The 24161-nt window shown below is 36.4% G+C and overlaps 2 protein-coding genes across 2 annotated transcripts; one reads left to right on the top strand and one right to left on the bottom strand.

Moving 5' to 3' along the window:
- Positions 1–400: 400 nt before the first annotated feature.
- LOC129265891 (viral IAP-associated factor homolog) lies at positions 401–12118 on the bottom strand. Its single transcript, XM_064100563.1, has 6 exons — positions 11962–12118; positions 8272–8413; positions 7900–7981; positions 7201–7344; positions 5625–5833; positions 401–3934 (listed from the first exon to the last, which is right to left on the bottom strand). The coding sequence occupies exons 1-6, from the start codon at positions 11965–11967 to the stop codon at positions 3795–3797; spliced, it is 723 nt and encodes a 240-aa protein (XP_063956633.1). The 5' UTR covers positions 11968–12118; the 3' UTR covers positions 401–3794.
- A 9414-nt stretch (positions 12119–21532) lies between these two features.
- Positions 21533–23965, top strand: LOC129278792 (UDP-glucuronosyltransferase 2B7-like). The gene has a single exon (XM_054914963.2). It carries the CDS (start codon positions 21620–21622, stop codon positions 23225–23227), a length of 1608 nt encoding a protein of 535 aa, XP_054770938.2. The 5' UTR covers positions 21533–21619; the 3' UTR covers positions 23228–23965.
- Positions 23966–24161: the final 196 nt, after the last annotated feature.

The raw sequence follows: 24161 nt of genomic DNA, 5'->3' as shown, positions 1-24161 counted from the left end.
ACCATTAATTTCCCGGTCATATCATGCTTTATATACATTAAAACAAACATGCAATGAACAGGATTTTTTAAATATAAATCTGCGCGTAGCGCACACCAGGCGCGCATCAGATAAAAGCACTATATGCATGTGGGGTCCCCAGTGGAAGCTATCGAGATCAATTCAGCCATTTTAAACCTTAAAAAGTTGCCGATGTTTAGCACGGCATTGCACAGATATAGCTTTTACACAACACATTACTCCAACGTGGGGACATAATGAACCCAAGAAACTTGAGGGGGTAGTCTCCCCCGCCCCCCTCCCCCGAGGATTTCGCCCCGAAAATAAACAAAACGGGAAAAGGGAAAAAGAAGCAAGGGATGAAATATCAAACAGAGTAATAAACAAGACAAAATGAATGTTTAATGTGTTCAGAAATGGCTTGTATTTACAATTAAATATATAAAAACTGAAAGGATAACATTATCAATTATGATTATCAAAACAGATTTGTAAAAACAGTGTAACCCCCCCCCCCCAATATCTCTCTGTAAATGGTAGCAACTCTTTGTGTGTTCCATGTTCTACTATTCACGCATTGTATATAAGCCTTTTCCTCAACACTGAACATACACATAAGTAACTTGAAATTCTTATACATATCATGACAAAAGAAATATTGCTCCCAACATTTTAATCTGCCTAGAAAGATGTTTGTGTATTTTTAATTATAACTTTGATTAGCAATTGTTTGCAGCATTTAACTTTTGTCACTTTTCTAGTTAATTCATTACTACCTGACACAAATACAGATGTGTATATAACATCCTTGAAATAGGGCCAGTTTCATACAGCCACCTGTAAAGTTGTGCACGACTTTATGAAATATTGGAATATGAAATAGCAAAATATGAGCCCTCAATATTTACCCAGCACTATACAATTTATATCCCAGATTTTTTTTTTTGACCGTAACAAAAATGGTAATGGTTTCAAAATCATTTTGACAAACATTTTGGCTTGCCATATTTCAGTCAATTGTGGATAAAGTAATGAGTAACTTGATAACACCCCAATCCTCGCCCCCTACACATACACAAACCAATCTTGAAGTATGCTTGGAAAGCAATTGGGCCTGAGGGGGTTCATGTACCAGATGGTCATAAATTCTGGGGCCCGTCTTTTACAAAGAGTTGTGATTGATCCGATCAATTGCAACTATGGACGGCCAGCAACGTCAACATCTATTATGCATGTTTGTTCGAAATATTTTCCAGCTTTGATGTATATTCATGCATTGTTTTCTTGAAAATTCACTGTGCTTCTCTTTGTTTATAAAGGACATTGTGCAAATTTCCTGTAGAAAAAATGACACTGATAGATTTTCATAGAGTTACGATTGATTGGATCAACTGTAACTCTTTGTAAGACGGGGCCCTGATGTAAACCATTCCCGAACCAGTAATTACATGAAGTCTAATAATTTGAGGCGCAACTATTCAGCTGTTTTTTTCCTGATATATAAATGAATACATATACTTATTCATTTTATGTACTCATTCCATTCACATTGTAATATATCAATTTCGTACTTTAAAGAGTAGGATACAAAAGAAATAATAAAAAAAAAATATTAAGCATGATTAAGAAGTCTCTTTAATAGTTTTTATTTTTATTTTTTATATTATTGACAGTCATCTCAATGACTTCATAGTTTCTACCAGTGACATCAAGTGAGTGATATCTTATAACTACAATTTTATGACCATGGGTTGAAAATAACGCTTGACTTGGCAAGCTAATTAATCATTTATGTTTCAGTCTCAGTTCATTGTGTGATTTGTTATCTCAACACATTATAATTATAAACCATGCATGAATGAATTTCCTGACTTCAATGATGGGAAGACATGGCACAATGAGTTTTATGGAGACATTAATTTTAATTCATCAAGATTACTTCTACACAATACAGTCCATCTTTTGATGGTCTTATATCAATCATACACTAGTTTTCATCATGTTACTTTCATCATACTTTCTTGAACTGGTTTTCCCCTAGAGGAAACCCGTTTAGAAGATTGGTATGCTAGCATTCTCATCTCCATCTCCATGGGGTCACATGTTCGCACAAAATTTGAAACCGCAGCGTAGGCATTCTACGCACAATGTGTGATTTCAAGTCCGGTGTTGGCCTTGGTGTTGAAATTTGAATTGCTTCCCCTAGCTCCAAAACTTATTCAGAGTTTGCAAAACTGATCCAGATCACATTATGGACATCTTAACAACTAGTGAGTGACTTTTCGGGACCATCTTCATATTATGTTTGGCGTTATAATTGTGTAAAAATTGACCCAACACCTAAAGGTCAACTCTGAACTTGAAATCACCCAGTGTGTACTTAGTACTAGTGTGTCTAACATGCACCCATACTTGTGCGAAGAACGATTGTGTCCTCATCCACGCTTAAACCAGTTAAACGAGGCAAATAAAGCAGTCTTGAAAACCACATTGAGAGTGGTTTTTCAAACTGGTTTGGAAGACCACTTAATATCACTTCCAAGATCGCTTCAAGCGTTCCCATTACATATTAAACTGGTTTTCACTAGTTTCAGCCAGTAGATGAGAAGTGGGTCTAAGTTCGAGTTCCAAACTATCATTATATAGTACTTGCAATCACCTACATACTCGATCATTCCTGACTTTGATTTTAGGCAATTCCATATTAAAAGTAATAAACCTTCTTGCACTACCAACCCAATTTTCCCTATTTTTTACGTCACTTCATGAATGGCTGAACCCATTATAATTTGAAAGCGTTACACTTTTTCCATGTGAACCAGAAACTGGAGAAAAATCATTTCAGGAAGAACCCACGTATAGGACGAACTTATTTTACCCAATTTTACTGTTTGATGCTTACACTTGGTGAATTACACATGTACATTAGCTGTTTCTCAGCACTTCAAAACAGCAAACTTCAATGCCACTGTAGAGTGATTATACCCGATATTGATAGCAATAAATAATTTATAAACAATAGCTCTGGTATGGGGTATTTGTAGTGTAGGGTGAGAATACATGAATACAACTTTTTTTAGCCTATTAGTCAAACACCTGTGCTTCTAAGCCAATGGAAATAAAGGAAAGTTGTCAGAAGATTATGATGAAACACTCCCTGTAACACTGGTTAGTCGTTCCTAATAGGAAACAGCCCCCAATTATGAAAAGCATTCTAAGCGATAGCTTCAAAATGTTGTATAGCTTGTCAACACTGATCGGCTTTGTCGATAATCTGCTTTAAACGATATTCCATTTGGTAGGAAACTATAAGGTCACAGAGCAAAAGAATGCTTTGATATGTTAAATATTGTACTATTTTCAGTTTGGAAGACAGTTATTTTACATATCCTCTTTAAAGTTAACTACATACCAGTCACACCGAACAAAGATGGCAAGGTTGTTTCCATTTTGGTCTCATGGTTGAAGTTAATGTTATAAATAGTTCTTTACTGCAAAATGCTTAATAATAAATATCAAAAGGGAAACACCTGTTGACCTGTGAGTTGTACTGAACAGATGAAGTTAAATTCAATGCCAGAGAAAGTCTTAAGAAATCCTTTCTGAAGATCACGAATAATCTAGTCAAGCCCTGCAAAGATGGTGACAGAGTTCCTGTAAGAATGGCAATGTAATAGAACTACCAAAGCTGTCACTAGGTAGTTTGCATCAGAACGAAACTTGGGGATAATATCCATGTCAAATAGCAAAAGGGACGAGTTGAATCCGGGAACCTCCACCCCTTTTGGCAGTCTTCAGTAGTCGTCGTCGTCGGAATCATCAGCATTCTGGCCTCGCCCTGAGAAGACGGTGAGGGTGTTCCTGAGTTGAGGCTTAGGAGGCTCCTTCATGTCTGTTTTCATAGCTCCCGTTTCAGCTAACTTCCACTCCAGCTCTATGAGCAAAGGTGAAGAAACATCGAGAGAAACATTAGAGTGGCATGGAGAGAAATAGGTATGAAAGATAAAAAGAAACAGATTAATGGTTCCCTGACACATGCTCCTGCAACAATGGCTTCTACAGAAAATCCTCACATTAAGCCTAACATAAAACCTAATGTACCCTAATCCTCACATTATTCTGGACAAAGAAAACCCTATCACAAGCCTAAACCTTACCCTATACCTCAAAGAGAAAAAGCAGAGTAGCAATTGTAACAGGAGCGAAAGTTGTTAGTCCAATGGCCAGTAAAGTACAGTTTATCTGTGGCAACGTTCATACTCTGTGCTTAAATCATAGGACACCAGATAGCTCAGTTTGTTCACATTGTAAGTTTCTCATCTTTATCATGTTCTGTCCCCATGTTTTATCAGTGAAGGAAACTACTTTAGTTATTATTCCCAGACAGTTATGAATAAATTGAATATCAATTAATCTGACAAATTGAACCTGTATTGGTTTACATAGAGTTGTGTAATCTTTGGCTATCCATAGTTAAACCACAACTTTAAACCAGGGCCCCGTCTTACAAAGAGTTGCAATTGATACGATCAATCGCAACTATAGATGGCCATCAACGTCAACATGTATTACGCATGCTTGTTCAAAATATTTCCTAGCTATGATGTATTTTCATGCATTCATTGTTTTCTTAAAGATGCACTGTGGTTCTCTTTGTTTACAAAGGACATTGTGCAAATTTCAAGTCGAAAAAATTATGACCCTGATGGATTTCCATAGAGTTACAGTTGATTGGATCAATACAATCGTAACTTTTTGTAAGACAGGCCCCAGAGATTAAATTGAACCGGAGTTCAGAATACGGGTCATTCAGAAGTAAAGGAGAAAAACAAGTGACAAAGAGGGATACAGGTTGCTATCCAGCTGATGACACTCCAACCATAGACCTATGAAAGCTGGACATTAATCGGTTAGTTAATGAATTCACTAACATCTGACTGTCATTGTCATGTGAATAACATTCTCTTCATATTTATCTCCTGTGATACCATCATGGTCGCCGTCAATTAAACCATGAGTTACAGAAGCTTTCGGTGATTAGACATTTAACATTAGACAAATTGTATGCGCAGAAGGTAATAAATTACCTGAATTCTCGGAAATTAATGTGCAGTTCTGGTTTACAAATGGTTATCTTAGTTCCATGGTTTTTATTTGGAAAAATGTATGAATATTTCAAGATAGAGGCTAAAATGAAATTGATTGATTGTAATTTATAATCAAATTTTAAAGATTTCCTCATAATATTCCAGAGAAACATGGTGGGTTTCTTGTAGGGGTCGTCCCCCTCTGGTTGTTAGAAAAGTCATTATGAGTGTGCAGAAGCGTGCAAATCGATAATAATAAATTTGATATCACAAAAATCGTCTGCTTCTCAATTTGCTGTTCCAAATCTGAAACATCTTAATTGAAAGGTATAATCTGCTACAAGACATCAGCCAACAAACGGCAAAAAGAGCAAAACATTCCTTTGTGAAGATCAGATTCGCCTTGGTAGTCGCTATTGTCAAAGCACCTGTATGTTATCATTAATATGCACATAATCAGGAGACGGCGACTATGATTGCATCAAAAGAATGATCGCGTTAATCGTCCATTTCTTATAGGTCCATGCTCCAACTAACCTTCTATCGTTAAGTTCATCCCTCCGAACTCCAATGGACCCACGAACTGCGTTTTCATCTCTCCTTCATAGTACACAAATAATGTAGGCAGGTTCTTGTCCGGGTAGTTCGGTATACACGTCGTGGATATACTCCTAAGAAACTTGGTGGCCCTGAATTTGTCCGCCAACTGCGTGAGATGTTGGTTGATGAGTGCGCACAAAGGAATACTGAAAGTAGAAACAGAGTAAAGTAAGTAAAGTGTTAAGTGCTTAGACACAAATTGTAATAAGCGCTATATAAATTTAACTATTATTATTATTGTGCTCAGATAAAATTAACAAAAAAACAGTAGTTTCCCCAGGACTGCGCAGTGAAGTTATCAGGAAAAATAAGAATGAATTAATAATTAGTTTTATTTTTATTTCTGCGTTCACAATACATTATCAAAAATATTTACATTCTTTGCAATATACGAAATAATCCATAATGTATACAATATAAGCATAATACATAATTAGAAAAAAAAAATGATGTGGGCATATACTTCACATTCTAATAATAACAAAAAGCAACATTAACAAATGAACGCAGGAGACCGCCACCGTGAGCGGTTAAGCTTGTAATTGATGGCGGCCTCATAAAAAGGGTTCGTGACTAAGATTGGTAATTACTGAACAAAATGCTGCAATGCAGGTGCAGGTGCGGGTGCTGTAGATAGCAGTAGAATTTTTTTTTTATTTATAGTGGTTAATAATTGCAAATTTGTACTCTTTCATCAGAATTTACATTGGTTGAAAGGTCTGAAAGGGAAGCACTTGATATTGTTTTTTTACAAAACAATATTCATCAATTTCAATAGCAACTTTCAAGAAATCTTATATTTCTGCAATGTAGTAGCAAAATGTACATGTAGTGTGCATTTTTTTAAGATACCATGTAATATAATGTGCTTTAATGTGATTTCACAAGAACTTGATCTAAGGTATTATAAAATGATCTAGGATAATAATTAATTGTAATATATTACCGGTACATACATTTTTTTTTCATTTGTGTACGGTATAGAGATTATGAATTATGTACTGTATCATGTACCATCATGAAGTTGCTTACTTCATAGATTTAATCATATTCTAAATGCCGATACTAGTATCATAAACTGTTTCTAAGCACATTCCAGAAAAAAATTATAAAGAATGTTTTTTCTGACACCACTGCCCAGTTTTTAATATATGTTTAATATATAGATGTAATTTGGTGAGACTCGTGACTTAAGGAGATGGATTTTTTTTAACCAGTGATCGATGAACAGGCATTATTCTAAAAGCGTGGATGGATTTAATTGTCGTAACCTAAATGAATGCACTGATAAAATAATTCTAAATTTTCAGAGAAGGTGGTATTTTATGAAAATCGATTATACCAAGAGACATCTGTTTGCATGTGAGGTCAATGAATATTAAAAACATACATCACATTACTCCTATTATTCTTTGGATTTGCAACGAACATTCATCAATAACTTCTTCAATTTTTTTGTCTCAAACTCATATTTTTGTAAGAAGTAAATACAGGACATACGTATACCACTCACCCTACTTTGTAAAGATGTAACACTACCCATACACCTTCACCAGCTTTGTTAACCTCTTGTACATAATCCGGAGCAGAAATGTCCTTGACTGTGCCGTAAATTGCTTTGTCTTGTATCCTCTTTATCTCTGCTAATCTCTGTTGCCTGAAATACACACAAAAAGGGATAGGAAATATCTTGTTTGCATTGCCAGTAGGAGAACTTCCATTGTGTTCTAGACATTCAAATGCTTGTAGCTGTCTTACTGATTGTACAGCATTTCGATGTGAACTCATTCTTTGATTTTTCTGCTCTCACACAAGCTTACTTCCTCCAAGGGTTTCATTCTCCTATAATGTTCAATGCTTGCCAACCTAACTTTATATTTCAGTTTCTGCACCTTGGTCACTCTGCAGAGTGGATTTAGCACATTATAAATCTCATTAATATTGGAATTCTCTGTGGAATTCTCTTCCACAGAGTTTGAAAGCCCAGACTTCAGTGACCACCTTCTAGGGCAACCTGAAAACATACCTGTTTAAGAGTGTTTTTGATAGACATTGACTTATTGTTCAGACATGTATTATATGTACATATAAATAGTTTTTGTTGTTCTACTCTGGAGCACCTTGAGCATCTAATCAAGATGGAAACTGCGCTATACAAATGTCATGTATTATTATTATCATTATTTAATATTTTGATTAAACTGTTCCTTACCTGTATTGTTGAAGTATCCTCTCTTCCTCCTCATCTTCTAATTCATCCAGTTCATCTAATGTCATGTCCTCTAATGCTTTCTCTGGTAAAAATAAACATACCAATAAAAGGACAAAATTGCTAATAATACTTCCTACATTACATTCAAACCTCAGTGCAAATTCTGAAACCTGTACATGAACATTTTCAGCATCATTGAACCAATCAATTCAGGGAGGATTTGCACCAATCTTGAAATTGATCTTTAAATTAATTTTGTAGATGATTGTAATAAGGAATTAAACATCATACATGTGATGGTGATTTCATTTTTATTATCATTATCATTACTTTATTATCATTTTTTAAATTATTAATATTATTATAATTCACCTTCAGCACCTACTCCAGTCTTGTGCTTGATAGCTTGGTCTAACAAGTCCTCTATCTGATCCTCCGTCACCGTTGCTTCTTTCTCGGGAATAATACCTTTGGCTCGCAAGACGTCGTTCCATTGTGTATCCTCATTTGGATCCTTAATAGAGAGCATCAAATATAAATAACTGAAATATATTTATCTCTTGGTTTTATTTCATGTTGCATATTTGGGGACTGAGCATGAAGATCGATGATAAATGTTTTGGAAAATTCAATTCAATCTGTTTCCTCCACTGACTCATACATAGAAAAATTACCATAAAATTTGAACTAGTGGACATAAATTTGAACTAGTGGACATGACTTATGAAATTACTGGTGAATATAAACATAGTACATCCACATGCTGCCTAATGTTAAGCAGGGTAGTATTTTCACGATAAAATAAATAATATAGGATTTGTATAGCGTATCCACCTTGCTAGGTGCTCAAGGTGCTCCTATATTACCCCGGCTAAGCTAGTCTACCGATTCCAGTGCGCACAGCTTTTTGAGGAATTACTTCCTGCCGGTACCCATTTACCTCACCTGGGTGGAGTGCAGGCAGCAGTGTGGATAAATTTCTTGCTGAAGGAAAACACGCCCTGGCTAGGATTCGAACCCACGACCCTCTGTTTGAAAGGCAAGAGTCAGAACCACTAGACCCCGACGCGCCCTCATGGCAGTTTGCTATGCATTTACCATAACTCCATCCTTCACATGTTTTTTCTTTGTGTGTAGCAGGTAGTGTATCTATCTTTTTTCATGTTCTTCGCCTACACAGATGGAAGATTGCCCGATATATGCACTTGACCGATGGTGGCTAGCCAAATATGCTTAACCATTTTACTTTTGGGACCTTCAGTGAGGTGCCTCACCCAATGAAAAAGCTACAAAATGAAAGTCTTAAATGGAAAAATTGAAGCGCATATTCAAAGTAATTTCTCACAATACGATCTGCTTGAAACCAGCTTTTTGAAATACTGTTTCTGTGGTTATATTTTAATTTCAAGAATAAGTCTACAGGTAACAATTCGTCTTGCTCCGAATTGATCTTCTTCTTGTGAATACAAGTGCCAATCACAATGGTGTTCTGGTAAGGTTCTCCAAGTCTGTGCAGTCACCCATGTCTGCATGCATGCCTATCTGCACGATTCTAATACTAGTAAAAGAAGATACACAACGATAAAAAACTTTACACCTGCAATACATAGACAGATATTCATTAAAAAATCTGACTCAAAATGGTGGAAAATACTTAATTTTAGGCATTTCATCTGACGGCCTCAACACGCTGCCTTCTTCATCAAAATCCCTGAATCGTGTGTAAAGTGAATGGGTGTGCAGACATGGGGCACCATTTCTTTTTTAATCTGAAAATGACTGGCCATTATCTATTTCCAATTTTTATGAGATTTTTGGCACACTTCCTCATAAGCATATAAGGAACTTTATCAATGGAAAAAGTATTGTGGAATTAAAACAAATTCATGTTAAATTAAAAATTACATAATTAGGTGCGCAGACATGGTGCCCACCTTCATACTATTACAAATTCTATTCATCTGTCAATCGTCTTCCAAGCAAAGTAAGTGTTATATATTACAAAGTCTTTTAATTCTTGAAACCAGATGTCGACGTGGCAGATGGACGATATGGTTGTGCATTGTGGTCAGTTTTTTTGCAATTTTACAGGAGTATTTCCAATAATTGTGATTGAGTTTAGATGTTGTTTTGTAATAAGGCCATCTAATTTACATGTACCTGTGTCATGGTAAGAAAATTCTTTGACAAGTTTGAGAGTATTACTAATACTTCAACAATTATCATTTAGTGCATGTATACCTACATGTATAGTGTATGTTCAGAAAATATAAAGTTTCCTTCTACAAAGTTCTAGGCCTACTAACCTTAGCTGACTCAATCAGTGTCTGTAGTGGTAGGTCTAATTACAAAAGTTTTTGGTTTGACCCAAGTACGGTACTCTTGCCTATCATTAGGGTGTCTGAAGCCACACTGAAAAGTGTCAGCTTAAAACAGGCTGATTTAGGGGAAAATATGGCAAATTTTTTCTGGAAATTCAGGCTGCTATAAAAATGTGATCTGAATTAATTATTAAAGGTCAAGTCCACCCCAGAAAATTGTTGATTTGAATCGATAGAGAAAAATCAAACAAACATAACGCTGCAAATTTCATCGAAATCGGATGTAAAATAAGAAAGTTATGACATTTTTAAGTTTCGCTTATTTTTCACAAAACAGTTAAATGTACAACTCAGCGATATGCAAATGAGAGAGTCGATGATGTCCATCACTCACTATTTCTTTTGTTTTTTATTGTTTGAATAATAAAATATTTCAATTTTTACAAATTTGACAATAAGGAACTGTTAAGATAATGGTAATTCCACATGTTCAGGGAGAAATAAAACTTTGTTTCACTTGACAAGGAGGAGAAAATTAGAATATTTTATGTTTCATATAATGAAATAGAAAATAAATAGTGAGTGGGTGACGTCATCAGTCTGCCAATTTGCATACTGAATAGGATGTGCATATAACTGTTTTGTGAAATTAAGCGAAACTTTAAAATGTCATAACTTTCTTATTTTACATCCGATTTTGATGAAATTTTCAGTGTTTTGCTAGTTGGATTTTTCTCCTTTTTTCAAATCAACTTTTTGTTAGGGTGGACTTGTCCTTTAACTTGTATTTGGCATGTATGGAAAGAGAAAATTCAGGGGCTTCTTTTAACAGTAAGGACAAGTTTATAGGATTATTTGAAATGAGGATTTAGAGATAAATTGCAAACCCTTATTTGTGTGTGTGTTGAGATTGCCATTTCCCCATGCGTTTTCTATGGGAAAATGAAATTTTTGTTTTGCACAAATTTGTTCACTTTGTCGCAATTTTTCATAGTGATCTGGTTTTCAAATCTTTATAAAAATCATACCATCAGAAAGAGCATAAAAATTCATATTAGGCACTTTATGGACAAGTTTTTGGCATTAATAATGAATTTATAAGTTTTTATAACAGCTCTCGGAAGCTAAAAATTTGGATTTGTGTGTGTCCATTTATTAACTACACAGTCTATGGCAAGGAAATGCTGAAAATTGACCTAATTTCATTCTTCTTTTTTGCAGCAAATAATTGGATTTAAACAAAAAATGTTATATTTCTGTCAGTCTGATGGTTAATTCTCTTCAAATTCACAAAAAAATGTGATATTTTCTTGAAATAAGAAAAATATTTCTTTTCTCCAGACACCCTAACTTCCCTATCATTAAAAAGGCTAAAGTTAGTACAAATGAACAACCAATTCAGTGAAAATTAACAAAAACAACAAAACAATCATGATTACACATGTAGATCTTAAACGTTTTAGCCTTTGCCAGACACAAGAAGATGTTTTAATAACCAAATAAGGAAATCCACGCACGGCAATGACTATTGATAAGCTCTGCTGGAGCTCCGCCCACTTCTCATTTCCATTGATTTATCACGAGTGCAATGTTTAAACGTACTCACAGCTCAGTCCCGAATGTGCATTTTTGTGTATTGTATTCAGGCTTCCTCTATTCAATTTCCCAACATTCCCTTAAAAATCAACACAAATATATAATCATAAATATCATTCACTCACTCAAAACTTCGTTTCATTACCTGCATGATTTCTATATACTTTAGATAACTGGGAGAGACTCAGATGCTTCGCAAATAGAATAAATAAGAACTCTCGTTTCTCGGGTTCGAGAGATAGTATTTCCGCCTCAGCTAGATATCGATACTATGCAGCAGCGCTATCGATCACGATTTTGTTTTTGTTTTACTTGCACGTTCAGTGCAAAAAAAATATAAGTGCAATCCTTTAAAATTTTGTTTTGTCACATTTTTTAAGAATTAATATCCTCCTTGTATATGCTTGACAGGTCAGTGATAGTCATGATCCAGGTGAATAACTACACTGGGATATGGGGTCACGTGCCCCCCAAAAAAAAAAATTAAAAAAAATTGCTAGCATGCAAACAGGAGTACCTGAGAAAAGAAAGAGAAACATTGTCAAAAATAGGAAAAGGAGTATATTATTTTTTTTTAGCAAAATCAACAAAGTGTATGAGATCTGACCCCCTTTTAGTTCTCACAAAAAATTGATCAAAGATCGACAAAGCGTCTAATTTGTATTCCAGCAGTTGAGTTCTAGCTCAGGGTATTTTTCTTTTTCATGCAAGCTTGGTCTGCCTTGCATATCATATCCCTCATCTTCAAGGCAAAGATAAGGTCACCATGCAGTCGTACGAATAAAGTCACAATTCCTACGTAAATGTATGCATAACTGAGGCTTTCAAACGCCCGGGTGTACACACATTCAAGAAATTAATTTTAAAAAAGAAGTAAATGCTGCCGTGTGAGAGGTGCAAAGCGAGCGAGAGGACCCCCGCCCCCATCCGGAATAAAAAGAAGAGAAAATTAAACTTTTCGATATGACAAGCAATCAATGTCAGTTAATACCGTGACCCAACTATTACCTTGTGATTTTCATGGCCCTGCATGGGATGCGGGGGTGCTGAAGATTTTCCTTGGGGGTGCTGCGTCTAGCTGATTATAGGCAGCACTCCCATAAATTATTGTAGGTGTTAAAAAATGGAAACATGTTATCAAACTGACCTATATTTTGTAGTGAAACCCATTTTTATTCTACTTTGGGGTGCTTGTCAATATTTTCGAGACCGAAGAAACATGTTTGTGAACCCCCCCCCCCCTTTTGGGGAATTGTTTTTTTTTTTATTCTCGCTTGCTTGTCAAAATGTACATCAGCAACCCCACCCCAAAATTGTTCCCAGGGCCTTGTGAATTTGCCTCCTGGTTTCGTCAATAATTATTGTTTAATTGCCCGAACTAACTAGATGTTCACCACCTTCGACCAGTTGCGTAGCTAGGATTTTTTTTCCTGGGGGGGGGGGGGGGGGCACTGGGGGTCCTTGCTTTTTAATGGGGGGCAACAATTTTTTTTTCTCTGTGTGTATAATTATGAGTGTATTTGTCACAGGGCTAGATCCAGCTTTCGCCAATAAGAAATGGGGCCCGAAATTATTTTCACCCATATTCTCCCTGATCGGCTGCTCAAAGTTCATCTTATTTGTTTTAAGGGGTAGTCCTCATACTTACTTCTTAGCTTTAGGCTTATAAAACAACATAAATTTGAAATAATTTCATAAGCCCTATATAAAAGTGCGAGCGCGAAGCGCGAGCTAATTTTGTTTAGCTTTCATGTATTTTGTCCTGAAAATTTAACATTCTGGGCAATGTTTTTGATCCTGAACAAAATGCGTATGTAACTAAATAATTACTACAAACGCCAAGCGCGAGAAGAAACTTTTAATAAACGTTCTGGCTTGATCGAAAAGGGATCTGTTAAGGGATTGTTTGCAGTCACCCATGAAGATGATACATGTTTTAACAATCAAATAATGCGAGCGCGAAGCGCGAGCTGAAATATTTTGACATTTTGGCCTAAAAATTGTCATTCTACGCACTTTATGTAATGAAAGCTAAACTAAACAAAGCGAGCGCGAAAAATTATCATTACATCTTGCTTTCTGAATCCGTTTGCTTTTTGAAACAATTACCATATTAAAATCGTATTAAGGCACCCTATATTACAGGCAATGGCAGTGAGCAAGAATTAAAATCATCACTTTCAGTCTGTCATTTCTGTAGTGTTGAAAGTGTATTGACCCATTAGGCGCGGAACCAGGGGCTTCAGCCCCCCCCCCCCCCCCACTTTTTTTTCTCAAAAAACTGTGTACAAAAACGTAAAAATGACCATTAATTTTGGTTGCGATTTTTTTCGTGGACAGCCCCACCCCCATTTTCCACTCAGCCCCCCCCCCTCGCTCTCACCTTCAAAATCGTTCCGAGGCCCTTGTAGCCTATACTATCATTCGTGTCTCGTAACTAGACATTATTAAAAAAAATCAAAATTAATGGTTGTCCAAAATATATTTTGTATAAAAACATCCTGTGTCCAGATGAAAATGGAATACCAGTGAGCCCAGCGATAGTCAGCACAGCCATCATCTACTCGTCACCATTAGCTTGAGAGCTTTCTTCCCCTATCATGCCTATATTAGCCCGAATCCATATTTTGACGGGTTTGCATTCGGTATATATGGAGGGGCGATCTATATAAAGCTAGATGCGAGGCAGGATACCCATTGGTTTTGTATTTTCAATGATTGTTAGGGAAATCGAGGTGAAATGAGACAATCGCGATTACCTTTTGCGGGACCTTTTGCTTCATTACTTTAATATGCCTATTGATGGTCACTGTATTTGAAGGAATTTGAAGGCATTCAAAAACAAATACTTTTATTCAAAAGTAATTAGTATAAAATATAGAAGTCTATTCTTCTTTCTTTGATGGGGTGAAGTTTAACAGTCTCGGGGAAATTAGATAAAATAACTACTAAAAACTCTAAAATTTTGCGGGGCCCGTAAAACAAATGCCATGGGGAATTTTAGCATTAAAAATCCGGCATACATATATACAGACTTTTAAAATATTTGTTTTCTATTTGGTAGGCCTACACAGCAAAAACTGCGGTGTTAACCGGTGTACAAAGAGGACCACACCAGTTATTTTACACCGGTGTTAAATTGACAGTGTTAGTTTAGCACCTATAGGTGTTATTGCAACACCTTTGGTTGTTACATATACACTCTTTGGTGTTATATTCAATCTCTAGGGTGTAATTTTAACACCAGAGGGTGTGGTCCTCTATTAACACCCACTGGTGTCAGTTTTAACACCACAGTTTTTACAGTGTATAGACTAACAGGGAATATCGTATGTGCAAGTGTATTAAATGGATGAAATGATTTAATGATAGGCCTATAATTAAGTGGCAGTCTTAAGGAGAGGATCTAGTTTAATAATTCAATTTCAATTCATTTATTTTCAAAATGATTTTTACTTCCTACAGCATTTTAATGTGCGTATTTGTCAGAAGTATTCAATTTGTTAAAATTCATCATTTTCGATTTTTATAACGAAATATTGTTATGACCGTCACGCATGGTCATAACAATATTTCATTAAAAAAAAACGAAAGTTTGTTTGATAATTATTGAGCAGCTCCCTCTGCGACAGGGTAGTTCTAATTTCGGTCGCGGTCCAGACGTCCACTGATACGGCCAGAAGTCGACGACCGGACCGCCGGACCCGCGCGAAAATTTGATTGGTGATGATCCGATCCCGTGAAGCCTGCACTTGACCTTCCGTTTGTAAATATAATTCCGCTCCGTGGCAGCCTTAAATCGTACTATAATGGAACTGGTTTTGTCGAACTGAATTCTACTAAGGATTAACATAATTATGGAAGGGAAAATGCGGAGGCAGAAAAGCTTGGGACTTATAGTATTAAAAGAAAGAAAACGGGAGCAAGGTTCGGAAGGATGGAGACTTGGAGACAATAGTTTATGGTGTCTTTGACCAGCCACCCACGGCCGCCGAGGGCGAGGGCTGCTCTGGCCGAGAGGGGTGTGGGGTAACTCCACGGTAGCAGTCCAGTTGCTTCATGCATGCAGTTGATGAGGGGCTCCTGATATCAAGGTGCGTATAGGCTCCTATACCAAATAATTGTTTGATGAGTGATAAGATTGTATACTTATAGGTTTCATAAGATACATTTTTACTAGTAGATTGAGGAAGACTGTATTTTGTAGTTTTTCACTATTCGCTTATAATATGCCATAGCAGCCAGACAGTGATTTTTTTTATCGTTGAAAATCACTCTTTCTTCTCTGGTCATTTTCAACCATGGCATGGACCTGCGAAGAGAATAATGACCGAGTTTGTATACGCAAGCCTTCTTATTGAGTAACCATTACCTAATTGTGCTTCTTATTACCTGAAGAATACACTCATAACTCAATTTATTTTCAAGGACCTATTCTTTGGAATAATTTACCGTATTCTATTTAAACATGCCGAACCCTCAATTCTTTAAAACGTTATTGGGTTATTACAAATTACATCTTTTAAGTTTGTATTATTAATTTGTTGTATGACTACGCTATTTTGAATGTGTTTAATATCTGTTTTTATTTATATTATCTGTTTTTGTAATAAATTTATCGTTTTTGTTTTATAGATATTGGGTCAACGCTCGATAAGGCTATCTGCTCATTTTTGTTGGCCCCTCATTCTCATAAATATGTTTTCTGTATGTTGTGACTTATGTTTTACTTATGTATCTTATGTATCTTTTTCATGTTTTAATGAGAATGTAAATAAATTGAATTGAATTAACCTTCGATCAACATAAAGTTGATATAAACTTTGATCAGCAAATTGTACACATAATAACCTCAGAAACCTTTTGGGGGAAAGTTAGCTGAAAAAGAAAAAAAGAAAAGAAACGAAATATGAAAGTTAGAAAAGTTGAAATAAAATATGAAAGTCATAAGCCTTTTGAAAGTTGACATCATAATGATTTGGACATAGAACTTTAAACAGAAATGATTTGGCAATAACACAAAAATGTATTTGGGGAGTATGTACAAATTGTCACATTTGTACAACTCCCCAAGTACTTCCCTACATGATTCAACTCAAATTATCACTTTTATCAAGTCTATCTATTTATCAGACCTGTGTTTTCTTTCATCGGAGGACACGTACAAGAGGCTTCATAAAATATATCACGAACAAAGGGTTTGTGCAATCATTATAATGCGGAAAATATATGTTTAATGGTATAACGGGGAGAGTTTTAATTATGTGACTCATAAATCTTTGTCATATCGCCAATTTATCTCCATAGCTTTAGTGATTTGAAATTCAAATGCTCATAACTTTTTTATTGTTTGTCCAGATTTGTTCTCAAAATTTCATTGATCTTTTCTCTTTTTTTATGCAAATGAACTTGTTCCTTTGATTTCAGAGATATACGATCTCTACACAGTATGCGTCATTTATATTTCGACTATTAGGAGGAAACTCGGGAAAATGTGATTATGAATTGTACAGTATTGAAATTAAAACCAATCAATGCCTCTTTCTTGAAATGCATGCGTTGTCCTAAATGAAAACACATGCAACTCAGTTAAACAATGTTAACCAGAACTGCACATCGATTTTCCAGGATTTAAGTGGTGTAGGCCTATCGATCTTCTGCATAAAGTTAGTACAATAAACATAAGGAGTTTTCGCTCTACGACGCCGAACGGATTCAAGAACGCAGTAAATGCATTGAAAATGCCGGTCAAATGACAAAGACAGCTGGGAGGTCATTGTCAAAATTGGTGATGCGGAACAGCATGTTCTTCCTAAGTTTCGAAACTGACGAATACTGCAAATATGCCGGTTGCCCAGAGTCCAGGACGAAACTGCTGTTTTGATTGACCAATGCTCGACAAAGACTTCTTCGTTGCTCTTTATCATGAATGAAAGTAGACAAAACATTTTCTATGTTCTTGAATCCGTTCAACACCGCGGTACTAAAACTCCATAATTTCTAAACACGGACTATTCTTTTTTTTTCAACACAGTGCCCATAATGGACGGTGACCGTCATAGAAAAATCAAAGTAGACAAAATTGATATGAAGAGAAAGATATTCATATGATAATGACATTCACAAGTCATGTTAGTTAATTCAAATTACTGATGAATGTTCAACACTTCACTGTTTCAGCGGGATAAATGCTATTGCTATCGTACTTGCTTCTGAAAGCCCGCGTTTGAAATGTATGACTATACATGTCGGGCATGACGTCACAATTACAACAATGCATGTCGGTCATTATAAGTATATATATTATGTCGCACCCTGTAAGAGAAAATGAGTTTGCTAATTGCTGTGCTTTATAGTTTGACAATACATCGAACCAATTATTTTGATATTTATTTGCACTTCAATTTCAAAACCTATTATGTAATTGAGTAAATTGACATTGAAATACCAAAGGACGTTTTGTAATTTTACCCTTTTTTTAAACAGTTTGTTGGTAATTCTCAAGATGCATGTATTCATAATCGTAACTCGATTTCTGGTGGGTTTTTTGTGTAGGGGGGGGGGAGCTAGGCCTATACAATCCTTATCTGAGGTAAGGTTAATATTCTGTTAAGGAATTTTTAGTATTTTTAAAGCTTTCTAGCACCACGCTAGTGGATGTTGAGGGATACCAATGGAACTTCTCGTTTTCTATTTTCACAGAAACTTTAACTGGGGAAAACAAGGAGGGTATACCGATTGAATCTATTATTTCCATGAAGTTAGTATCTTCGGTTCTAAAATCTCCCTAGGGACAAAACTACTGCGGAGGCAGTGGCGTAACAGGCAGAGGGCAGTCATACCCCGGTCGGAGCTTATCAGGATTTAAAAAAAATGAGAAAAATGAATAGGGAGAAAGAAAGATAAAGAAATGGAAGAAAAAGTGGAAACAAGAAAAGGGAAAGGAAAAAGGAAATAAAAAATATAAAGAGAAGAAACTACGAAAGGAAGGGGGGAGGAAGACAAGAACATGTGGGAAAGAATAAATTAAATCATCCTGAAATTCTACTTTCAAAAAAATGAGCGAGAAAGGGGTAATGACAAATTGGAACGAGAATTAATGGCGGGAAAGGGAAAGAAAAGAGGCCAATAGAAACGGGAAATAAGGTAGAATGAAATGAGCAAAAATGCTAACGGAAAAGATAAATTGAAAAAAGGGGAAAAGAGAGAGAGAAAAAAAATAAGAACACTGCCCGGCTGCGGAGGATGAAAAATAAAGAACGGGAAGAAAGAAATGGGTGCGTATGTGTATGAAGTCTGTAATAGCTTGCTAAAATTTCGTGCAATAACGATCGTAATCAGGACAAAAATATTAAAGGTTTAGAAATTTAGAGGTACCACCCAAGCATTGTCATTGTCCACAGCCAAGGGATAGACAATTACATGATTAAAATTTCATTTTCATAGGGCTGAAAAAATGTATCGCTTCGCTCGCTCGGGGCGTTCTAGAAATTTTCCCACATTTCCCATGTTGTGTCCCCTCAAAACGTTTGGTTAATATGATAATGCCACTGCGTTGAAGTAATGTGTTTTGAAAAACATGTGCGTGGTTTGATTGAAAATGGTTATCTTTTAGGTTAAAAATGGCTGAAGCTCGTAAGGTTTCGGGGGCTCCGCCCCCGGACCCCATCCACATGGCACTGAAGTAGAAGAAGGAAAGAAAGAAGAGGACTGGAAAAGTGTCAGATATGTTATTTTCTGAATTTCATGTCAAAATCTATCACTAAGTAAGATTTTAATGAATAGGTGAAAAAAAATCGCACGCTCCGCTCGCTCGGGATTTTTAAGAAACTTTTGCCACACGCGCCATGCTGTGCCCCCTCATTTCTTTTTATCGTCACGCCACTCTTGCATAGCGCTTAGCAACAACGCACATAAAAAAGCCTGTTCAACATTGGCGTTCAGATGGGGGGGGGGTTCCCCTCCCCCTAAAAAAAAAAGAAGATAAATAAATCACGACCAAGGAAAGAAAAAGAAAGATAGAAGTTGAAATATGCTATTCTTTTTCTTAATATTATGTCAAAATCTATCACAAATTTCGAATTTTTTGCTCGCTCGCTCACTCGCTCTCAACTTTTTTTATGCGGTACACCATATCTAGCCCCCTCAAACTGCAGATGACAAGTCCGGAGGAAAACTCCCCTGGTGGACCGGTCCACTCGGCGGGGTGGATAACCCCGCTGAAGAAAAATTCCCCTGGACGAGACACACTTCTCCGTTATATAACTATAGGCCTAGCAGACAACTCCCTCGCGGAATATATCTCCCCCGACGTAATCACCCCTCACTAAAAATGCTTTACGGACAATAACTTATCCATATTGATTTTATGCAAACCCTTCGGTTTCTCTTTTCTTGTCAAATATTAGTTAATATATTACTTTTCATTAATGTTCTCAAGGATAAGCCGGTCAGGGATGACAAACGGAAACGGGGATGGAGATGGTTCACGGTGGACTTTACTCCTTGAGGTTTTAAAACGGCAATTTATCGCTTAACTATCAACCATTCATTGTGCCCAGATGCGCTCTTCATCTTTGAAGGGACAAAAACTAGAATTTTCATACATTCAATAAACTTAAACAAGCAAATATTTTAATGGGATAAAGAAAGATGATGGGATGAGAAGGGGAATTGCGTAAAATATGCTTCATTGTTCTTTTCTTATTTCCTCTCTTTAATTCTTCTTCTTTTCTCCTCCTTTTTTTTTTCTTGTTCTGCTCCTCCTTCTTCCTTTTACACTTCTCCTCCTTCATTCTCTCCGCGCCACTGAATTGCATGGATGAGAATTTAAAATTTAACGTGTTATTCTGTTTCATGGACGTACGTAGCGGAGGGGTGGTGGGGGCAAGAAGTAGTTGCCCCTTGAAATATGGATATTGGGATTATAATTTTCACAAAACATTGCGAAAATATGACCTGATCGGATGCGATCACCCGATAAGATGGCACATTCCCCCTCACCTACATACACACACAGTCATATACATACAATTTAGAATCAATATTTATTTGTCTTGCCTTGCTCGCTTGCTTTATCAGTTTATTTTGTGTTTTTGCAATTTTGTTTATCCATTCGTTAAATAGAGGAGAGAAAAAGTAAAGGAGAGATAGGGAAGAAAGAAAGAGGGAAGATAGAGATCGAGAGGGAGAAAGAATGCCCTCTACTCAGTGCACATCAAACGTTTAAACAATAATTGTTTACATAAGCATTTGAATCTCGTTAAAGTTGAAGAATTTTTCACAACATAAGGTAACAAATTCCAATCATGAACACCCTGAAATCGTATTGTATGATAGCCCCACGAATTTTCTTATTTTAACATCCGATTTTGAGGAAATTTTCAGTGTTATTCTTTTTGGATTTTTCTCTTTTTATTCAAATCAACTTTTTATTGGGGTGGACTCGTCCTTTAAGAAAAAAATACTTCACTGGCACGGGTACGAGCCCATGAGCACCCCCCCCCCCCCCCCCACGCACCCAAAACAAACTCTGCCAAACCAAAAGGAAAGGATTACAGTTTACCACAAAGACACAATCTTTCTGTATTCAGAGGTCGGACTATATAGTTCAAGTGCGAGTGTCTAGTAATATGAGTTCAAAGTCCTGTTTTATTAAGTATACCATGAATGAACTCAACGATAAAGGGAAATCGACAAGTCCAAATAATGATATCATACGAACTGTCACCAAACTGTCCGCTAGGTTATTTAGATAGATAATAATCACCTCTTTAGACTCGGGTCTCGCCGCGCAATGGAATATGGCTTTCAAAAATGGCTATGTGCTTTTTGCTATCTGTCTGTTGTTTGGCCGTTCAGTATTGTGTGATAGTGCCAGAGTATTATTCGTAGGAGTTTATACAGGAGGGAGCCACGTGATGGCATTGATTCCTATAGGAAGATCTCTCGTTGATCGAGGACATGAGGTAACCTTTTTAATTAATGATTTGATTAGCGGGAAATATGTTCAGCCCGAGTACACTGATTTTTTAAAGTTCGAAACCTATAGCTTTCCAAGTCTAAACAGAGATTATGAACACCTTCAATACAAAATGAACGACCTGGCTTTTGCTGGTAAGCAGTATAGCCAAATGATTGTCCTGGCATCAATGTTCTCGGATCTAAACCGGCGGAGTTGCGAGGCACTGTTTAGCGACGGGAAGCTTATGAAACGTTTGCAAGATGTGGATGTTGTGGTGGTTGATGTGGTTTGGCCTTGTGGAATCTACATGAAGGCATTCTTCTCAAAGCAAAGAGGCACCAAAATTCGTGGAGTCGTCGTCTCCACTTCAGCAGCATTCCCATACATACAACAGCTTGCTGGGTCTCCAGTTAACCCATCCTATCAACCTATGCTTTCCACAGGGTTGGCTTCTAGCATGTCATTCCCACAACGCGTTAGTAATACCATTTCGTACCTGGTAGGAAACATATTTACTTACAACCTTATTTCAAAACCCCTTCAGGGGATAGTAGATGTATACGGTCTGGATCCAGAAATGAAAAGTTCTATTCACACGGAAGTTGATTTATATCTCATTAACTCGGATTTTTCAATTGGGTTCCCGTATCCCTTAACTCCGAATGTCATTCCAGTTGGTGGTCTTACTGCAAGACCAGCTCAGCGTCTAGAGGACGAGTTGGAAAGATTCATGCAAAGTTCTGGAGAGCAAGGAGTCGTTGTATTCTCGCTTGGTTCGAACTTCACAGAGATAACTAAATCAAAACCCGAGCTCACTGAGGATTTCCTCGAGGCTCTCGGCCGTTTGCCTCATAAGGTTCTGTTTCACCTAAGAGCAGATCCACCAGAACGCTTTTCAGAAAACATCAAGTTTTTGTCATGGCTTCCTCTCCAGGATGTCCTCGGTCATCCCAAGACCCGTCTCCTGGTCTATCATGGTGGCAACAATGGTTTCCTGGAGGCAGTGTACCACGGTGTGCCTCTGGTCGTCATGCCCCTTGTCGGCGACCAGGTCGACGTCTCTGTCATGGTCAAGGAGTTGAGACTCGGTACCACTCTTGACAAGACACGTTTGAACGCAGACTACATTTACCAGACCCTGACAGAAGCTCTGGGAAATCCAGAGTACAGTAAGAACGCGAAGCGTGCTTCGGCTATTTTAAGAGACCGGCCAATGACAGCACCTGATCGAGCAGCTTTCTGGATAGAACACGTCATCAAACATGGTGGAAGCTACATGCGATCCCCTGCCCACGACTTATCGTTTATTCAGTATCATTTGTTAGATGTTGTTTTGATATTAACTTTAATATGTTTAACAGTAATGCTCCTCGCTTATAAACTTCTTAGATTATGTATTTGCTTTTGCTTCCGTGTAAACAAAGGTGACAAACTTAGGAATGAGTAATGACTGAAATTTTAAAAATGAAGAAAAGGAACCTTTATGATGGCAATCAATGTTGTAATGATTTACACTTGCAAGATAAATCGTGAATCATAAAAACCGCCATCCAGCTAAAAGACGGATTGTATTATGACCGATGTAACTTGCTCATGGTTGTCTGGTATGCATATTGTTCTGTTATCTTTGTAACTTTTTTATACTCGCAAATCAAATTTTGAAATCACTGACTGAAATCAGTCATCTATTTGAATAATGTTTCTTGAAGGTAAATTATTGTGCTCAGTAATGTACGAAGAATATTTTGGATATATGGTATTTTTTTAGCAATTGATATAATAATGGAAGTAAATGCACTTAAAACAGTTTTATTCAATCACAAGATGATGAAAGCATGAGTAGATAATTGCTCTTTGTATTCAATTTTAAATATTTTCCTTCTTTGAACCACATCCCCAATTCCCAGCAGAAGCTGTAATTGCGATCAGCGCCTTTTAGAATTTTATTAGAAAAAAATTATATTTAGAAAATGACAACAAAATAATGAATACAAAGCGATTTACAACGCCTTAGAGTATTAAAAAAACAACTTATTTAGCTAATGACAAAAATAATAAATATCTCTTGAAGACTTCAGTATAAATATATTCAATTAATCTGACTTTATAACATACATTTAATTCTAAAGTACATAGATGTTTATATGCACAATGAAAAAAAAAATCAAAATAAATTGATTAACTTATATTCAACTTTATGACTTTGTGGGTTTTTTCAGGAATGTTTCATGAAAGGACGTACACGATGTCAGGACTGCTCGATGTTTCATCCGGCAAAACCTCCTTTATTCGAAAGTTGTATATTTAAAGGAAAATGAAACCCTTGAAACCAGCTGAATCCATATCAAAGAGAAAAATCAAAGAAACATATTGTTGAAAGT

The sequence above is a fragment of the Lytechinus pictus genome, chromosome 1 (genome assembly GCF_037042905.1).
Source record: "Lytechinus pictus isolate F3 Inbred chromosome 1, Lp3.0, whole genome shotgun sequence".
Classification (NCBI taxonomy): domain Eukaryota; kingdom Metazoa; phylum Echinodermata; class Echinoidea; order Temnopleuroida; family Toxopneustidae; genus Lytechinus; species Lytechinus pictus.
Note: the sequence above shows the minus strand (reverse complement) of the source record. Positions and strands in the feature narration are given on the sequence as shown.

Bases quoted from the DNA above. Each gene is read 5' to 3' on its own strand.
- LOC129278792 (XM_054914963.2), top strand. From the start codon at position 21,620: ATGGCTTTCAAAAATGGCTATGTGCTTTTTGCTATCTGTCTGTTGTTT.
- LOC129265891 (XM_064100563.1), bottom strand. The intron at 7,345-7,899 runs GTAAGGAACAGT...TGTGTATTTCAG, and splicing joins AGGATACTTCAACAATACAG to GCAACAGAGATTAGCAGAGA. The intron at 3,935-5,624 runs GTTAGTTGGAGC...CTTTGCTCATAG, and splicing joins GATGAACTTAACGATAGAAG to AGCTGGAGTGGAAGTTAGCT.